This window comes from Arachis hypogaea, chromosome 5, assembly GCF_003086295.3.
Source record: "Arachis hypogaea cultivar Tifrunner chromosome 5, arahy.Tifrunner.gnm2.J5K5, whole genome shotgun sequence".
Classification (NCBI taxonomy): Eukaryota; Viridiplantae; Streptophyta; class Magnoliopsida; order Fabales; family Fabaceae; genus Arachis; species Arachis hypogaea.
The window spans coordinates 96,812,175-96,832,133 of record NC_092040.1 but is presented as its reverse complement, the minus strand read 5'-3'; the positions used below and the strand labels follow the sequence as shown (position 1 = coordinate 96,832,133).

General features: G+C 29.2%; 1 protein-coding gene across 2 annotated transcripts; it reads left to right on the top strand.

The window, feature by feature from the left end:
• Positions 1-9,116: 9,116 nt before the first annotated feature.
• LOC112802113 (protein SPEAR3) lies at positions 9,117-11,422 on the top strand. Of its 2 annotated transcripts, none has more exons than XM_025845161.3 (5): positions 9,117-9,699; positions 9,795-9,914; positions 10,608-10,675; positions 10,864-10,936; positions 11,130-11,422. In XM_025845161.3, exons 1-5 carry the CDS (start codon positions 9,457-9,459, stop codon positions 11,220-11,222), a joined length of 597 nt encoding a protein of 198 aa, XP_025700946.1. In that variant the 5' UTR covers positions 9,117-9,456; the 3' UTR covers positions 11,223-11,422. The 2 variants fall into 2 exon arrangements, with proteins under 2 accessions (XP_025700946.1, XP_025700947.1); XM_025845162.3 differs by having other exon boundaries at positions 10,839-10,936.
• The last annotated feature ends 8,537 nt before the right edge of the window (positions 11,423-19,959 follow it).

Below are 19,959 nucleotides of genomic sequence, written 5' to 3'. Positions count from 1 at the left end.
TTTTTTCCACAGAATAAAAGTTATCAAGTATTTATTTGAGCGTCATTATTCTATTGAAATATGAAAATATTCTTTTAATAAGCAAATTTTAAATATGTTTGAAAAATGATTTTTAATAAAAAATAGAATTACTAAAAAAAATATTTAAAAAGGAGCAATTTTTTTTAAAAGTAACCATTTTCATCATCTAACAAATATCTTTTTGACAATCATATAAAAATATTCAAAGGTAAAATAAGATCTTTTAATATTATATTCAAAGAACAAACAACTCTTATTTTTTCAAATATTAAAAAAAATTATTTAAAAAAAATTCTTTAAGTAATAATAAAAGTTCATCTAAAAGATTGACAAATAATTACATTTATAAACGACTAAGGATATCAACAGGATAAGACGGATGAAGGAGATGTCTTCTTGCTTAGTTCCCTGTTCCAATCGCGTTCCAGTACAGTGAAGAATGACGATTTCGTAACTATATGAAAAAACGGTAATACGAAATGATAACTAATAATAAACATAAAGATAAGAATTGGAATAGAGAAAGATGAATTGAAATTGTAAAAAATAAAAGAATAGATTGAAATTAAATATAAAAATAATTATTTATTTTTTATCTAATTTTTTGATATAATAAGAAAATAATTTTTTAATTTAATTTGTTTAAATTATAGTTTGAAAATTAAATCGAAAAGACTTATTAATTTTCTATTCAATTTTTCGATGTAATAAAAGAGGGATTCATTCAACCTTACTTATTCACACCAGGGCTTCATCACGAAACTAAAAAGTGTTTTGGCACTCCTCTAATCTCTCCGATCCGTATGACGACTATAATAATATATGAAGTGCTTATAAAGGTTAAGTATGATTTTAGTTTTTAAGATATATGTCAAAAAAAAATTTTGTTTTTAACCCTTTTTTGCATACAAAATCGTCTTTAATATTTAACTTAGTTTTAAAATTGTCTTGACTTTGGCAACTAAAATCGTACGAAGTGGCAGCAGAAGTTGAGGTAGAGATAGATTGTGGGTAACTTCTTTTTTTCTCTTTTTTTCTTCTTTTCTTTCTCCTTTATAAGAGCAGAAACACTTTTTTTATTTTTATTTTATAATTTTTTTATTATGAGTAATTTGGTCCAAAATTTTAAAATTTAAGTAAAAAGTATAATTTTAAAATTTTGTTTTAAACGATTTTATATAATTGGAGACAAAAAAACTTTTGACTTATATCTTAGAACCAAAATCATGCTTAATCCTATTTAAAACTTCTTATTAAGTTAAATTAAAGAAAATTCTAAACCGACAAATATAAAACTTAATTTAGTAATTAAATAAACAAAATCAAAATAAATTAAATTAAATTAAATATTTTAAAAATATAAACTAATAATTTTTAAATAATACTTAAACTTTTTGTATCACAAATATTTAAACTAGGTATCAAAAGAAGACCGATGATGTGACACAATGGCAACAATAACGCAGGCAGAGCGGTTGGCAGGAAAGCACGACAATGGTGGCTAGATTCTTGGTGAAGAAAAAATTTACATTGATTAAGGGTAGTTTAGACATTTCACATATTTGAGGTTTTCGTAGAGTGAGGACGAGGATAACGATTTGTGGGAGTCCCTGCATCATGGTCTTACACACAAAACGGATTAAAATACACACATATTCAAAATAAAAAATACATGTTATTAGTTAGTTATTCAGTTCTTAGTTCTTACTTTAATATGTAAGCGGTCCGTTTTGATCATTTTGCTTTAATTATTGATGATTTTGGTTACTAATAACTCTTAACTCTTAAGACCTTAATTTTCTATGTTTTTTACACATTATTCAATGCCTTGAATTGTAAGCAATAATTGAGATGGGGAAGCATGACCATCGTTTTCCAAAACTAATCAACATCAATGTTTATTCTATGCTATTATCTCAATTGAGAACTATACATTCAACACCCAGAATCATTACATTTGTTTTCACACGTAGTACTTAGAAGAATATTATTATTTAATGTTATCAAAACATGAACACCAGCAGAAAGACAAATTTATTTCTTTTCGGATGCTGAAAATGAAGCTTAAATTAGTGACCCAATTTACAAATAATATTGACATTAAGGGAGAAATCTTGGACTGTGGCAAGGGGACTATATAATTATTTATTTATATTTATAAACCTCTTCATTCCAAACCAAACCATACTTAGCTTTAATTTAAACTAACACAAAACATCTAACATCATTTTTTATTATTTCGAGATCGTCTCTTTATTTTCTATTACCATTCCCTCATAAATAAATTTTTATTTTTATATACTTGTTTCAAAATTCCCACTTTCTATTACACAATTAAAATATATAAAATTTCTTTAAATTGTTCACTATTCAAATTCTTTATTATTAATATATTGATAAATAGTAATTTTTGCGGTATAGTACTTTGCATTTTAAGACCGAAGTATGATCATTTGACCTAATTTCTTTTAATTTATTTAAGTTTAAATATTTATGTTTTATTATATTTTTAATCACCGCTAAATATTACTATTTGTAACTAAATTCTCATATAATTAACTAGATAAATATATAAAATTTTATAATGTAACAATTATCTACAAAGCATAATAGTAAATATGTAGATAAAAATAATATAAAAATGAAATAAATTCTAACATAAAACAGATAAAAATTTTATCTAGTGTTTATATAATTTTGTCTACTTCCAATTAAGTTTAAACATATAATATATTGGCATATTCTATGACAAATTTATTTTATTATAATTTTTTATTATTAAAAAATAAGGTATACGTACTACATTTAATTTGTTACTTAATTAATTGATATATATATATATATATATAAAATAGGGTAAAGTTATACGTAGTCTGTTAAAATGGTCTAAATCTATCAAGTTAGTCCATTTACCCATTTAAATAGGTAGATTTTGTCTCTAAAATTAAGTCCGTTGAAGTTTCGGGCTAAACGGGCTGAGCCCGATAATTTCGAAAAAAAAATGACGGATTAAACGGGTTAGCTCGTGGACTAAACGGGTGACCTGTTTATTTTTTTTTTACATTTTTTCAAAAAAAAGTAGTAATTTTAGCTAATATTTCTCTTGATCCGACCTATCAACTAAAAAAATATTATTTTAAAAGTTTTTACTTAAAAGTGATATTTTTTGTCAAAATATTTTTTAAAAAATAAAATTAAATGATAAACGAGCTGGTCCGTTTAACCCATCAGACTGATCATAAACGATCCAAACTAAAAAATTCTGACCCATAAATAAAACAAAATTAAACGGGTCAGTCCATTTAACCCATATACTTAACGAATCAGGTCTAAATGGAGCGAACTAGCCCGTTTGATAACCCTAACTTATACACCTCCTCTTTATCATATACTTTTATATCGTTTAAGGTGTTTTAACATTATATGAGAAATCCGATGGTTTAACCAAACAAAAAATTGAGGAAGAAAATCAGAGTAACAACATATAACTGGTTTAATAAGTTTTTTTTTTTTTTTTTTTTACTGGTTTAATAAGTGGTTTGAATTCCAGTGACAAATAATGAACCATGTCTAACAATATGATTAAATAAGCTTACCCAATAAAGAATGTCATAGCGGAGTAGACTGAATATATATATATATATATATATATATATATATATATATATATATATATATATATATATATATATATATACAGTGGCAGTGGAAAGAAATTTAAAAAGACAAATAGAGAGAGGAATGCTAGATATAAAAATTAAATTCCAACAATTTTGCTGAATTAATACTTTTTTCTCTCCTTTCTTTTAATATGTTTAATTATTTAATTTTGATGTATAATTAATATTAAAATATTTTATAATATCATTCAATCATATGTTGTTCTATGAGAGTCAATTATTTTTAATGATAATTAAATAATTTTTTATATAAATATATTGAAGTTAAATTTATAAAAAATATCATACATTAATTCAAAATGGTGCCTTCTATTTATTGACTTTTACTGGCTGTTCATTTTGGTATTGACTATTGAAAGCTTGGAATTTATAGCCAAGTTGTTTCACACACAAACAAAATATTAGTAGGTGATGATAGAAAAAATAATATTCAAAATTATTTTATATAATATAATATTTATAATTTTATGCTTCTTTGCTCATCACAAAAATATTTATAATGATATATTTATTATATTTAAAATTATATAATAATTATTTTATAAATAATTATTTAATATTAAATAAGATAATGATTTTTTACTGTCTTTCGAGCATTATTGATATTCAACTTTGTTCCATATTTTAATAGTTTAATGTATCAATTACTTTTGTTCCCTAAATTGATTGGTGCAGTTTAAACTTTAAACTAATCAAGTTTTTGCATTTTGAAGTCATCACCAGCTGATTATTAGTTTCAAAGTGGAGGAAGCAATGGAAAACCAAAACTAATATAAATAAGTAGTGCCTTTTAGGTCAGCAATTCCATCAGCCACACAACTCTATATATGTAGTGTCCAAGAATATTAGAAGAACAAGAAGAACAATAGAAAAGGTAAATAAAGATTTGTTAAACATAAAATAAAAACCAACTATATATACAGATCTAGCTAATATAGGTGATAATATAAAATTTTAAAGAATAAATTATCATTTATATCCATATGAAAGATATAAACGATGACAAATATACTTATATATAAGAATAAAATGATAATTGTAGTTACTAAAGATGGTTTTTATGCGCCAAAAGTATTCTAATAGACTAATTACGTAACCAACATCTAGATACTCTTGGCACACGAAAATTATCTTTCGTAGTTACAATTATCGTTTTGTTGTACATTTGTCAATAAGTACAAATAGTAATTTATTGAAATTTTAAAACATTTTAATTTGTAATGACGTGATTTTGGATGCTTTTTGTCACTGTAGAAATATCTTTGGTGTATAATATCTATAAGTATTTTATTTTATGAGTAAATATATATATATATATTTTTATTATATATATATGTCTCCATCTCATACTTTAGATTTTTAGAATCATGAAATGATGATGTAAAAACTTCTATTTTATAACTAAAATTTTGAAATTCAATCTTTATTTGTCCTATTTTTCTAAATAGAGATACAAAGATGCATGAATTGATTAGTACCGAACCTATTTAAATTTTACTATAAGATAAAGATATATAAAGATAAAATATTGTTTTGATATTTAATGTTTGTGCTAAATTTTAATATAGTTTTTAATATTTTAAATATTATATTTTTATCTTAAAAAATTTTAAACAGGTTCAATGTTATTTTACTATTAAATTTATTTGTTACAAATAGTTAATAAAGTGAGTGATATAAATTAAAGGTGGCTAACAATGTTATTAGTTAAGTTATATCTTTTTATTTTAATATATTTAAAAAACGTAACCAAAATTTTTTTTGTAACATTTTTTTCTTAATTCTCCTTCTTATAAAAAAAAACCACAAATTCTAGCAATTAAGTATCCATCCTTAAAAATTAAAGAAAAAATTTTTAGATTAGTAATTATTAATGGTTGATTTTATTTACATACTAAAATTAAATTATTAATTTTTTTAATATGTTAATTGTTAATGTTAAATTTAACGATGAGATAATATTAAATCTGTTTAATTTTTTTTAAAATAATTAAAATTAGACATTTAAAATGTTAATAACTAAATTAAAACTTAGTCTAAATGTTAAGATTAAAATAATATTTTATTCTTAAAAAAAAAAGAAACAGATCTCCAAATAATATAAAGCAACAAAATATTATATTTTTTGACATTTATGTTTATAATTTGTCATCTGTTTAGGCAACAAATGAGTTACTTTTGGTGGGGTTAGTGGGTTTCTTGTAATTTGCATGGGGGGTTCACATGTCTCGTTAGCAAATTAAATTTTGGAGGATATTCTCACTTTCCACCACACACACAACTCATAAAATATGACCCACAAAACCATGCGTGAAACAGCTCAATTACATCATTATTTGCTATCCCTAACAATCAATTAATATAATCTTATCTTTTTTATTTTAATTATTCTATATATATATATATTTGCTTGATTAAATTATCACAATCTACCACTATCTTGGTCAATCCCCGCTTCATTAACTAGTAATTAAGCAATATATTGTTATCTTGATGACTTCTAGATTTTATAGAAACAAGTCAATCAGAGATTAATTATTAATTATTTGTAGAACTGAAAAATTGAAAAAGATTTTGGGATCTGAGATGGATGCTATACGTGATTTGGTATCAGATTAATAATATTACTATAAATATATAATAAAAAGAACCTTAATAATGTGCTTAATTTTACAGCTGGGGCTTTTCAATTCAGGTACACTATCAGCTGAGACAAATTGACCGAGAACTTGGAAACCACATGCAAAGTGGAACCTACTTAATTAAGCCTTTACTATCTTTTTAATTATTTTTATATCTCTTTTTTTTTGGTAAAAAAACACTGTTATATTATATCTACTTTGTAAAAGAGGTAACTACTCTCTCTAATTTTTTTTTTAAATCTTGAAATTCAGCAATTTTTAGTATTTTTTGTCATTATTTGATTAGTATAATATTAAATTGTTCTTAACAAATAAATTTTATTAATTTATGTGTACAAATTTTACAAAATATAAGTACAAACTATATTAATTCATGTGTATGTAATTCTATTAAATATAAATACAAATTATATATTTTTTTATGCGTAAAACATATATAAATTATTAATATGTGTATAAATTATTACTAAAAAAATTATATTTAATAATCATGTACCGTTGCTATTTTTTTAAATCTCTCTTTCTCTTACTTTTCTTTACTAATAAAAATGTTTTATTTCATTTTTTAATTGATTAGGTATTTTCCCTTTTGCTTAATTTGTTTCTTTATTTTTGGTAGAAATGTTAGTAATTTCTTTTGTGAATATCTTTATTATATCGTCCCTTTCTATGGGTGTGATAATTTTTCGTTTTGAGAGATTTTGGTTTTCTCTTACAGGTATTTCTCTTATAGTGTTGAAAAAGTTATTGTATCTATTTTCGAAACGATGTGTGAAAATACTTTTTTTTTAAACTATACTATTAATAGTAACATGCTTATATATTTATATATTTGTTGTTTTTTACATTTTAATGTGAGATGTGTTTAGATATTTTACAATTTTTACACGTTAAATATATAGTACAGTCTCTTTATTCTCATTTATAAATCTTGTGTTTGAGTCTCACTCTTAAATTAAAAAAAAAAGAACGTAAAACATATAACTTTAGTTATAGTTCAAATTATAAAATATACCTTTTTTATTTAATTTGGATATGATGTATTTATAAGTTGTTGATATTAAAAATATTAATCATATTACGTGTACATAAAAAGTTAATTATTTATATAAAATATATTTTAAAATATAAAATATATTTTAAAATATAAAATATATTTTAAAAATAAATTAAATAATATTAATATTTATACACAAATATGTATGATGGTTTATTTAATTAATTTTTTTATATATATAATATTTTAAAAAAATTCTTTTTTAATTTATTTTTTATTGTATCTTTTAATTTAAAATTTTAAAAATAAATTTATTATAAATTTAAATTCTATTTAAATATTTATTATTAATTAATAAATGATATAAAATTTAAATATTTTAATATTTACTTAAATGAAGAAGCTAAACTGATTTCTTTATCAACCTAAATCGCTTTATTTGATCATCAGTGTAATGAATATAATCTTTATAGAAAAGTAGCTTATAAAAGAACATGAAATAGTGAAGAATGAAATAGAATTAATTAATCATGGCCTATATATGCTGATTGCTGAGAGTGATAATCATGCATCCTGGGCATAAAATAATAGCGTAGCATACACCAATCAATTTTTTTAATAGAAAGAAAGTTTGAACAAACATCTATATGAATAATTAAAGAATACAAATAATATTCAATAAATAACGTAGAATTAAACAATGTTAATATTGCAACCTACCTTAGCTTGTGGCGCGTGGCTACTAAATGCACACAGATACAACATTATTTATCATTTTAAATCAGAGACAATCGCTTTCAGAGATAGTCTCCAAAGTCCACGTTATCAAATGGGCACAAAAGTAATAAACAATGTAACCATTATTATAATTAATTAAATTATGGCATTAAAGTAATAGAAGCAGCCAATGATTATTGAGTGCAGTATTAGGTGAATTGCACTTCTGTGAGAAGACAAAGGTCCTAGTAATAAAAATTATCACTTACTAGGACAACTTAAATCTTGGTTAATATATCAAGTATTCGGTCATAGATTCATAGTTTGGGAGTTCATATCTATGTATATAATAATTTATTGATTAATAATAAATTATTAAATAAAATTTAAATTTATAATAAATTAACTTTTAATTTGTAAAATTAAAAAATATGTCCAAGTATATACATAAAATTACTACAAAAACACACATTTTAACTTTATCTGACAAAAAAATAAAATTAAAAAGGAAAACGTATGTCTCCAATAATTTTAAATTAGTGTGTGTATATATATATAGTAACAATTTGAAGGAAAATTAATTCAAATCAATAATTTTTTTCCTTTAAAATATTTTTGTATTATTTTTACTACATTGAAAATAACAAAATTTAAACTTGAAATGTTATGTATAGTTCTTGAATCTCTTCCACTGGACAACTCATAATATATAATATCAATTTTATGTAAGGAATCAGGATTTAAGTTTTAAATATAAAAATAAGGTGAAAAACACATTAGTATAGTAATTATTCTAGAAGAGACTTAATAAAATTTAGAAAACCGTAAATATTACTAACATATATATTTATATATCTAATGTTGTATACGGATAAATAGAATCTCTCTTAACATAACAAATATTTTGCGTTTAAATTTAAAATACACAACTTTATTTTATTATAAAACTAAAAAAAGTACCCTGAACCACACCACGTTGATAAACACATAATCTAATTATATTGGTAATTGATAATAATTTTTTTAAATAACTTAGAATAGAGGTGATCTAATATTAAAAAAAAGAAGAATAATAGAGGGTAGAGAGGGTGGAGAGAGAATAAAGATGAGAGAATCTAGGTGTATATATAACATAAGTTTGAAATCTAAACACAATCTTGATCCAGCGATGCTGGGGTTCTCATCATAGGAATAGAAAGAAGAAGAAATCAAGAATCACCATCTTAGAAGAAAGAGAGATCCCTCATTATTATTATTATTATTATTATTATTTTCCCACCTTTAATTTTTCTCCAAAGCACAAGAACCACTTCTTCCGGGATTTGCAAAGCTTCTTTCTTTCTTTTTTTTCTCTCTCTCTCTTAAGGAAAGAGGAAGAAGAATCAGCAAGAATTGAAGCATGGGAAGCAGTTATTTTGGAGAACCAAACATGAACAACGAAAGTAGTAGAGGAGGATCTTCAAGAAAAGGGAAGAAGAACAACCAAGAGAAGCAACCAAAGCAACCACAAAGAGGACTTGGTGTTGCTCAATTGGAAAAGATTAGATTACATGGTGAAATTGCTTCTACTTACAATAATCCTAATCACCCTCCTCTTCATCATCATCATCATCCATCTAATTACCCCTCTAATTTCACCAATGTAACACTTCTTCTTCTTACTATTCTTTTTTTTTTTTAATTTGATTTAATTGGATTATATTATTTTGTGGCAATAATTTTATGATGAACATGCAGGAAGATCCAAGAGTGCAAACACCATACTACTCATCAGTGCCATCATCATCATCATTTTCTTACTCATCTTCATCTACATCATACTCATCACCCTCCTATGGATTCCAACCCAACGTTGTGGTATGTCTAATTTTGACTTTTATCTAATTTAATTTGATTGATTGATTCCAATAATTAGATTTGCTTTTTATTTAAATTACACTATTGCTTAATTAGCTTGTACTATATATTTAACTTGTTTTTATTTCTCATTATTACTCTCTCTTTTTTTTTGTGATGAGTGAACATGCTAGCTATAGCTAGCTCCACATGTATGTGTTATTTATTTACACTATTGTCATTTCTGATTTGTCACAACTCACAACATAGTAATTAATAAAGCCCAAAAGCAATAATCAATCAAGGATATATAGTCTTATTTTGTTTTTTCTATCCCTTATGATTTTATCGATAATCATCATATGATGATTACATGAGAATAATATATATCCAATTAAAAAAAAAATTAATTATAGCATATATAACCCTAGCATTTTTTGAACCTTGGTAATTACTTAGCTACTAGCTAGCTATCTAATCTATATATGTTTGGTTAATTATCGAATTTGAAAGTACAAATTAAAGGGTATGTATAGAGCTAACCCTAGGTGATGTAGGATGAAAAATCATATAAATTGATTACATATATCATGTACATTAATATAATGTTCATCATATATGAAAGTACATAGTATTATTATTAGAGAAAAATATAAATGGCATGAATAATATTGATGAGTCCTAAACTTTGGAAAACATTGTTTGGTAGTGCAGATGGGCCTACAAGAATATGAAAGGACAAACATAAGATATGGAGATTCTCAGACAACTAATACAGCAAGGTACATACTTAAAAAGGATTCCAGTACAATTGGATCATATTCATATCCTTATTAGCTTTATTATTATTTCTCTCATTCATATATAAATCAAATACCAACATGTCTCTAAGTATACAAGTTGGATTTTTATTTTTTATTTTTAATTCTGATGAGATCGATGAAGATCTTATTATGTATGTCCAATTCAGATGGGAACATCATGCAAATGCCATCATGGAGCCTCAGCACAACACTACTACTATACCTTTTCTTAGCCTATATGTAAGGAATCTTTTCAACATGAATCTCATATATAAAAGATATACATTTGACACTCAAATACTCTACTAGTTTAATTTTGATATGATGTTAATTTTTTATACTAATTGTATAAAACAAGTTAATCTATAATGTAATTTGTAAATCCAAAGTAACCTTCCGTTCTTTCTTTTTATTTTTTTTTTTAATGAATTAGGACTCAAAAAAGCATAGAGATGGTTCAAGCAGTCAGAACTCTGAATCAAGTGACAATCAAGAACCAGATTTGGAGCTAAGATTATCTCTTTGATCAACTGCCACTTGCGGTTCTAGTAATTGTAATGTGCTATTTTATTCAATCACATAACATTAGAATTGCAAAAGGTACAATATAATATAATGATGAAGAGGCCAATTTGTTTTTGGTTTCAAAGTTTCATATACACCCCTTAGCTTGTGTATTGAAACATAGATTGACTCTTTGAATGAAAATGCAAACTTTCTTCTTTATTAGCATAGTTTCTCAAAGCTATATGAAAACAAAAACTTGTTTTTGTTAAGTCCACATTATTAGGTTGTGTGATTATTTGGTTTTTGGATCTATTTTTATATTCCTTGATTTTTGTTTTTAAGATTTTGTAAAAAAAAAAAAACAAAAGAATCTTTTTAAGGTTTTTTTAAATTGATATAGTATATATAGTGTGATCTTATTATATATTTTTTAAGTGAAACTAAGAATAAATATGCAACAAAACTATTGTATGATAAAAGATTATATTTTACAAGCATAAAGAAAAATTAAAAAGATTTATTATAATAACAAAAATTTATTTATTTTTATTTTTATTTTTTTTAATTCTTAAAATCAGAAAATTTTGAAAATAAAATTGAAAACAGAAACCGATTACACCTAACAGCAAGGGCATTCTCTGAAGTCTTGACTCAAGGATTTATCATTTTTTGAAGTCTTTGAAAGTCCACATTATCATTAATAGTAGGTTAAGCTTTCTTGAACTTAGATTTTATTGAGAAAATAATGTGTAAATTTAAATAGTCATTTTCCCTTTGATTAATAACTACACTTTAATAATTGAAATTAAATTTTAAAGTGGTTAATGGTTTCACCTTTTTTTTTCTTTTCCTTAATCATCACCTGTAATTGGTATTCAGTTTCTTATATCTCATTAAATATTGATCTTAATTTAACTTGAATTCAATTTATAGCTAAATTCCTACATTATTAGTTGATCATCATCTTTAAGCACTTTTGCTACTTTTGTAACTAAATTTAATAAATTTTCTGGCATGCCTTGATATTGATGATGGAAGCAAGCCTTTCACTCATCAACTTATATTATTTTCAGTTGTTCAAAAAGAGTTTAGATTGTATGACTCATCAGATTTTAGATTTTGGACTTTATATGAGTATTCACATGCATGTACCCTTTTTTTTTGTTTTCCACGGTATCTCCCAAGACTAATCTGTCGCAGTACTGAGCTTCATTTAAGGATTTGCCGTTGGCCAATGAGTTGCTGCATGCACAAGGCGAGATTTGAACCCCAACATTTATTTAAGCGAACTAGTAAGCTAACCACTAGACCAAACCAACTTGGTTACATGCATGTACCCTTTAATGATTAGAAGTAGACAACAACTTTTTTTTTCCCTTTCCAATATAAGACGATAGATACCAAGATTTTACTGTTAAGATAATTCAACACACTTTATTAATTAACTAGCCCATTCCAACTAAAAGTTTAATTTTGATGAGGGTCAATTCAGTGCATAAATATCTTGCGTTAAAATATATTTAGATTCGTAAAAATATTGCACACAAAAAATATAATATAAATAATTTAATCTAATAATTATATTAGTAATTGATTTTACAATTCTAAATTTTTAATCTTAAGATCGTATAGAGATAACTCAATGGTCGCTTTAATTTTTTTTAATTTGATTTTAAATATTAATAAAAAATTTTATACAATTATATAATCAAATTCACGTATTTATATAAATTTTTAAATAATAAATTTAAAATTAGTTACTTTATTAATATGACAATTCACGATGGAATATCTGTAACCAACTTTTTAGAATGTTAATTACTACCTGAAAATTAAATTCCAAAAATATAATAAAATAATAAGTAACACGTTTTCAGTACACTTTAATTTATTTTCTATGGAATGTGTGCAAAAGAAGCAACCTCAACGAAACTACTTTCCCATTTATGAAACATTATACTTTTCCATAAAATGTGTTTGATGATTGAAAGGTAGTTAATATATAATAATAAGATTGAAGCACTGTAAATTTTTGTGATGGATTGCTTCCTTCTACACATGAATCCCACTAATTGGACTAACAATAATAATGGATATAGCAGCCCGTAAGAAACTCATTGTTCACGTGTTATTAAGATCGTTTAAGATTAGGCTTAACTTTTCAAGTTTTCATACGTTAACTTCATTTTGATCCAATCAAATTAAAACAACTTAATTATAATGAAAATTTTATTAAAGTGCCTTTCTGAATCAGTTTTCCCCTCAAAGAAGAATATAATAATATAGAGAATGAAGTTCAGTTTAGTTTAATAAATTAGTCACCTATCTAAATGTCTTTTCTATTTTTGGTAACTTACTAGAAAGAGAATATCTAAAATTATTTTATATAATATATAATATTTATAATTTTATATAAATAATATCTGTAATTATATATTTATTATATCTAACATTATATAATTATTTTAATATTAATTAATAAGTATTAAATAAAATATTTTTTTACTGTTTGAACTTGTTTTTTTTTATTATCTCCTAAACATTATTTTTCTCGTTATTATTTATGTTTTCTCTAGTTTATGAATATAATAAGTGCACCTTTAATTTATACGCTTATTCTTTTTAGTTCCTTACATTAGTCTTTTTTCCTATATTATATATTGGAGGTAATTTTATTGAAAAAAAAAATCGTACATCAAATATACTTGACCACTTTTCCGATTATAATTCAAACTTCGCTTCTCATGGTGTGTTACATATGGGATTTTAGCTTTGTTTTCTAGCATATATCCGTGAGTCTCAAGTAATTTAATTTTAAATATTGTGCATGGAAGCTTGCTTTGTATGTTTCATATATAATATGTTGATAACATATGGATCATCCAATACAAACAATGAATTGAAATAATTAAGTAATAATTGGAGAAAAATAATACAAAAGATAAATAATTGTATACTTATACAAATTATATGATAATTGTTTTGTTTATTTCAATATTTCTTGTTAATAATTTTAGTATAATTAATCTTTTCTCTCCCAGTTAACTTTTTTAATTTTATCATTAATTTTTTTTTTCTCCTATTATTTATTCTATACTAACAAAATCTAGCTTTCACCCTTAGCTTGATGATGAAGTTAGGTGTGAAAACATGTTAAATTAGGAAAAGTCACACTCTTAATAGACCAGGCTTATATAATTAATAAGTGTTGGGTAACTTGGACTAGCCTGAAACTTGTTTAGAAGATGTCTTTTGTTATTAGTGTAATACTACTTACTTTTTTTTTTGGGGATCAATTTCATTAACTAAAAAATAAGGCCTAGCACCTAGATTCAAGTAGCTTTTAACAATAAAAAAAAAGACAATCAATCGAACCGAACAAAATCTACGGTTTTAATTAATTAAATAAAAATCAATAAAATATTAAAAAAAAATTTGTTTGGTCAGATAAATTGGACAACTTCTAATCCTAAATATCACAACACACTTACGCCAAATACTTATTCACATAACACTAAAAGATTCCTTTTTAATATTTGGTGTATTTACCAAGATTTAAATCCAAATGCAACATATTAAAATTGATGTACATGGATAACTATTTGAATTAAGCCTTAGCTACAAAATATTTTAAAACTTTAGATCTAGTTATAATTCAATATTTCAAATTGGGCTTCAAATGTCTCATCGGCCCAAAATGTATTTATTGGGACATTATTAATCTCTAAAATAACTAAATCAGATCATATCTTACTAAATTCGATTAGGATGTAACGTAAATTCTTCTTTAAATTTACAAAAAAATGTACTATAAATATCAAATAAAACACTCACTTCGAGATATATGCTATCTTATCCTAAGATTATACATTTTAGATTTAAATTTATGAGAGTTCTTTGTAGATATATATTAATTCCATCTGGCTCAAAAATTGTAGTAAAATAGAGAGTTAGGAGGAGAGTGGATTTTTTTTACTGAAAAAAAATTGGATGATGTTCGATATTTAATTTTATTATTTATTGTTCTTTTTCTCTTATTTAATTTTGATCTTACTTATAAAATTAAAGATGAGAGATCACACTTTATTTTCTCAAGTGTTCAAAAAAATGGAGAAAATCCATTTCGGAGGCATGTAGTCTAGTATTATATTTAATTGAGCAAGATACTTTGGGTTAGTAACTTGGTATGATTTCAATTCAACTGTATATCTTTTAAAAGTTGTACAATATTCAATTTTTTTATAATAATTTTAAAAAATAAAATAAACACATCAAAAAATTATAAATAAATTTAATATTTTTTTAAAAATTAAATACACATTTAAAATATAAATTAAATAAATTTTAAATTTTAAATTTTTTTTAATTTAATATATTTAATTATTAATATATTACAATTTAAATGTATATCCAAAAATCAAATTTGTTAAAATTCAAAATTTCGATTTTAAAATTCTAAAATAAATCTTAAACCATTTAATTATTAACTAATACCATACCAAACCCTAAAAGAAGTAGAGCAGTCACATTCACCGCACATCGTAAACTCAGAGGCGCACGCCATCCGTGGTTTGTCATCCTCCGCCACCGTTCGTCTGCGCCACCGTTCTCCTCAGCGCTCATCTTCGACGCCGTCTTCCTCCTCTTCGGTGCTCATCCACAACGCCGGCTTCCTCTTCCTCGACGCTCATCATCGTCGCCGCCTTTCTCCTCCTCGTTGCCGTTCGTCCGCATTAGCATCGCCGTTCGTCTGCGTGCGCCAAAAACGTTCCTAAGGTTTGGATGGGTCTCTGTTCATAGAGTTTTTCTTTGTGCATTTTCTGACACCATTACTTTTCTTATTATTCTGTATATATAAGTTTTTTACATGAGTTTTGAATGTGTTGATAAAATATTTAGAGTGCATTCTTACAATTTTAGATGTGTTTATGTTGTTTATTATGTTCTTATGTACATATATAAGTTTTTTTACATGAATTTTGAACGTGTTGATAAAATATTTAGAGTACATTCTTATAATTTTGGATGTGTATTTCAGTTTAATTTTTTCTGTGCTCAATATGTAATTTAAAACTACAATGACAATAACTTAGATGTGTTAATACATAATTTTAAATGTGTTTATGTTGTTTATTTAATTTTATATGTATTTTTTACATGAATTTTGAATATTTTAAACAAAAAATTGAAGTGAGTTTAATTTATTTTAAAAACTTCACTGATTTTTAAAAATTAGTATACAAAAAGTTGTTACAAGTTTAATGGTTTGATTTGCAAAAAATTAATATTTCGTAAGTGATTACAAATTTTATAGTGATAAGTATTAAAAATAAAAGTGATTTCTTAAAAATAAAAAGTATCATTAATTAAAATAATAAATATTAAATTTAAAGATTGAATAAAAATTAAATTTTATTTTTCAAATAGTATTTTTTGTATGATTTATAGGCTTTTCATGGAAGAGCTTGATTTTCTAGAAATTTTAGATGGTTGGTGTTACGGTCTGGCCCGAGCCACGCATGGGTCGACCCGACCCATTGGGAACCCGACCCGGGCGATCGAGCCCTTAGCGCCTGCCACGGCACCTGGACACGCGTCCTCATCATTCCCCTAACACAGCTGGGAGGAACCTTCGCGGAAAGTGGGCTCGTCCCCTCAGGGCCCATTTCTGACACAGTATAAATAGGGAAGGACCTGTCCTTCCCCGAGGTACGTCATATCCTTTCACCTAATCACTCTGTCCGCCTGCACATGCTGACTTAAGCGTCGGAGCGTCTTTGCAGGTGGCACCCCCCTCATTCTCTCTCCGCAACAAGTGCTCGGCTACTCGGCAAACCCAACCCCAGCACGATCAAGGCAAGGGCGTCCCCACTCCTTCACCTGCTCACCCCGATCTGTCCGGAAACCGACAACCGAACATTGGCGCCGTCTGTGGGGACTCCTCGACCTAAATGGAAATCGCGCTGGGTCCCGGAGACCAAGCCCGAGCAGCCGGAGCGGAGGGGGCGGCTTCCGTCGCCTCGCTAAGGGGGCAGCGGAGGTCCCCCCGACAACACGCAGAACAGCACACGAGAGCGCGGCCCTTCGGGGGAACAGGCGGCGATAGCGCCATAATAATGCAGGAGCTACGCCACAGGGTCCAGAACTTAGAGCGACAGCTGGCCGACCGGGAACGGGACGGACGAACCACCGATCCCAGCTACACCCCGTCCCCCGAAAGCGAGGAGGGAGACTCTCACAGAAGCCGCCCGCGACGTACATCCGCATCCCGAACGGAAGCGGAGAGCACGCGGGAAGAGTCTCCCATACCGAGGAGACGAAATGACATGGTCATCTACTCCCGTGGAAGGCAAACCCGTTGAGCGGCAAGAGGTCGCGAAGACGGGGAAGGGATATCCGAGAGAACGCGACAACCTGTGATAATGGGCGTCACCCCGTTCCACCGATCTATCCTCGAGGTCCGGTTGCCGAAACACTTTGATAAACCAACGGACATGAGGTACGACGGAACTCAAGACCCTCTAGAACACCTCACAGCCTTTGAGGCTAGGATGAATCTGGAGGGAGTGGGGGACGAGGTAAGATGCCGTGCCTTCCCGGTAACCTTAGCAGGGCCAGCGATCAGATGGTTTAACGGCCTCCCACAAGGATCCATCTACAGTTTCTCGGACATAAGCCGCGCATTCCTAGCCCAATTCACAACAAGGATAGCGAAGGCGAAGCACCCCATCAACCTTCTAGGGGTAACCCAGAGACAAGGAGAACCGACCAGGAGGTACCTAGACCGGTTCAACGACGAATGCCTAGAAATCGATGGCCTAACCGATTCGGTGGCCAGTCTTTGCCTGACAAACGGCCTCCTCAACGAGAACTTCCGAAAACACCTTACCACGAAACCGGTTTGGACAATGCATGAAATCCAAACAGTAGCCAAGGAGTACATAAACGATGAGGAAGTCAGCCGAGTTGTGGCCGCCAACAAACGGCAGCCCAGCTACAATCAAGTCCGGCAACAGGGCAATGGGGAAAGGCCGAAAGGACAATCCAGGGAAGAGGCGCTGAGTAAGGCACCAAGGACATTCCACCAAATTGGAAAATTCACCAACTACACTCCGCTCACTCTCCCCATCGTGGAAGTCTACCAACAAATAGCCGAAAAAGGAATCCTGCCGAAGCCCCGACCACTCAAAGACCGCACCGGAGGGAGCAAGAACCTTTACTGTGACTACCACAAGGGTTATGGTCACCTAACGCAGGATTGTTTTGATCTAAAGGATGCATTGGAACAGGCGATAAGGGAAGGAAAGCTAGCGGCCTTCTCCCACTTGATCAGGGAACCGAGGAGGCGACATCGCGACCAAGACGAAGAAGGCAAGACCCGATCGGCAAAGCGGCGACAAGAACCAGAGGACGGAGAACACGGCCTCACCGTGATTAACGTAGTAACGGCCAAAAACGCCGCACCTAGATCCAGATCTGCACACAGGAAGGACGCGAAGATATTGTCGATCTCCTCCTCCTTGACGCGAAACTCTAGGAAGCCTCCATGCATTTCTTTCGGCCCAGAAGACCAATGGTTTGACGACGTCCCGGACAATCCACCCATGGTCATAACGGCCCGAGTAGGGACCGGTCTCGTCAAGCGCATCCTTGTTGATACGGGTGCGGACTCGAACATCATGTTCCGCAACGTGTTCGATGCACTGGGACTAAAAGATGCCGATCTAACGACTCACCAACACGGGGTCACTGGACTGGGCGACCACTTCATCAAACCGGATGGGATAATATCCCTCCCGATCTCAGTAGGACAATCTCAGGGCAGGAGATCAGCGATGGCCGAGTTCGTGATCCTCCGTGACTCCACCGCCTATAACATCATTTTGGGAAGGAAAACGATCAATGATTTCGAGGCCATAATCAACACCAAGCTGCTAGTCATGAAATTCGTTACCGACGACGGATCCATAGGGTCCATAAGGGGAGACCTTGAGACGGCGGTCGCTTGTGACAACGCCAGCCTCTCCCTTAGAAAGAAGTCCAAGGAAGCGTCCGGTGTGTTCCTAGCCGACCTTGATGCCAGAGTAGACGACAAGCCGAGACCAGAACCGGAAGGGGATCTGGAGAAATTCAAAATCGGTGACGAAGAGGAAAAGTTCACATTCGTTAACAAGAACCTCCCACATGAGTTGAAGGAGCCTTTGGTCAAAATGATAAGAGCCAACAGGGATTTGTTTGCCTGGACCCCAGCCGACATGCCGGGTATAGACCCAAAAATCATCTCGCATCATTTAGCCGTCAAGGCAGAAGCGCGCCCGGTGGCCCAACGGAGGAGAAAGATGTCGGCGGAAAGAGCAGAGGAGGTGGCCAGGCAGACGGCCAGCCTCCTAGAAGCAGGCTTCATACGGGAAGTCGACTACTCGACATGGCTCTCGAATGTAGTATTGGTGAAAAAGCACAACGGCAAGTGGAGAATGTGCGTAGACTATTCTGACCTTAACAAAGCATGTCCCAAAGATTGCTTCCCCCTCCCCAACATTGATGCACTCGTCGACGCTGCGGCGGGATACCGATATCTAAGTTTCATGGACGCCTACTCCGGTTACAACCAGATTCCGATGCACCGTCCAGACGAAGACAAGACGGCGTTCATAACGCCAGGAGGAACTTTCTGCTATAAAGTAATGCCATTCGGCCTAAAAAATGCGGGGGCAACATATCAGAGGCTGATGAACAGGATATTCCACGACCTCATA

Excerpts from the sequence above, each read along its gene's own strand:
- LOC112802113 (XM_025845161.3), top strand. The coding sequence starts at position 9,457 with ATGGGAAGCAGTTATTTTGGAGAACCAAACATGAACAACGAAAGTAGT. Across the intron at positions 9,915-10,607 it reads GATTCCAACCCAACGTTGTG|ATGGGCCTACAAGAATATGA; the intron begins GTATGTCTAATT and ends TTGGTAGTGCAG. Across the intron at positions 10,676-10,863 it reads CAGACAACTAATACAGCAAG|ATGGGAACATCATGCAAATG; the intron begins GTACATACTTAA and ends TGTCCAATTCAG.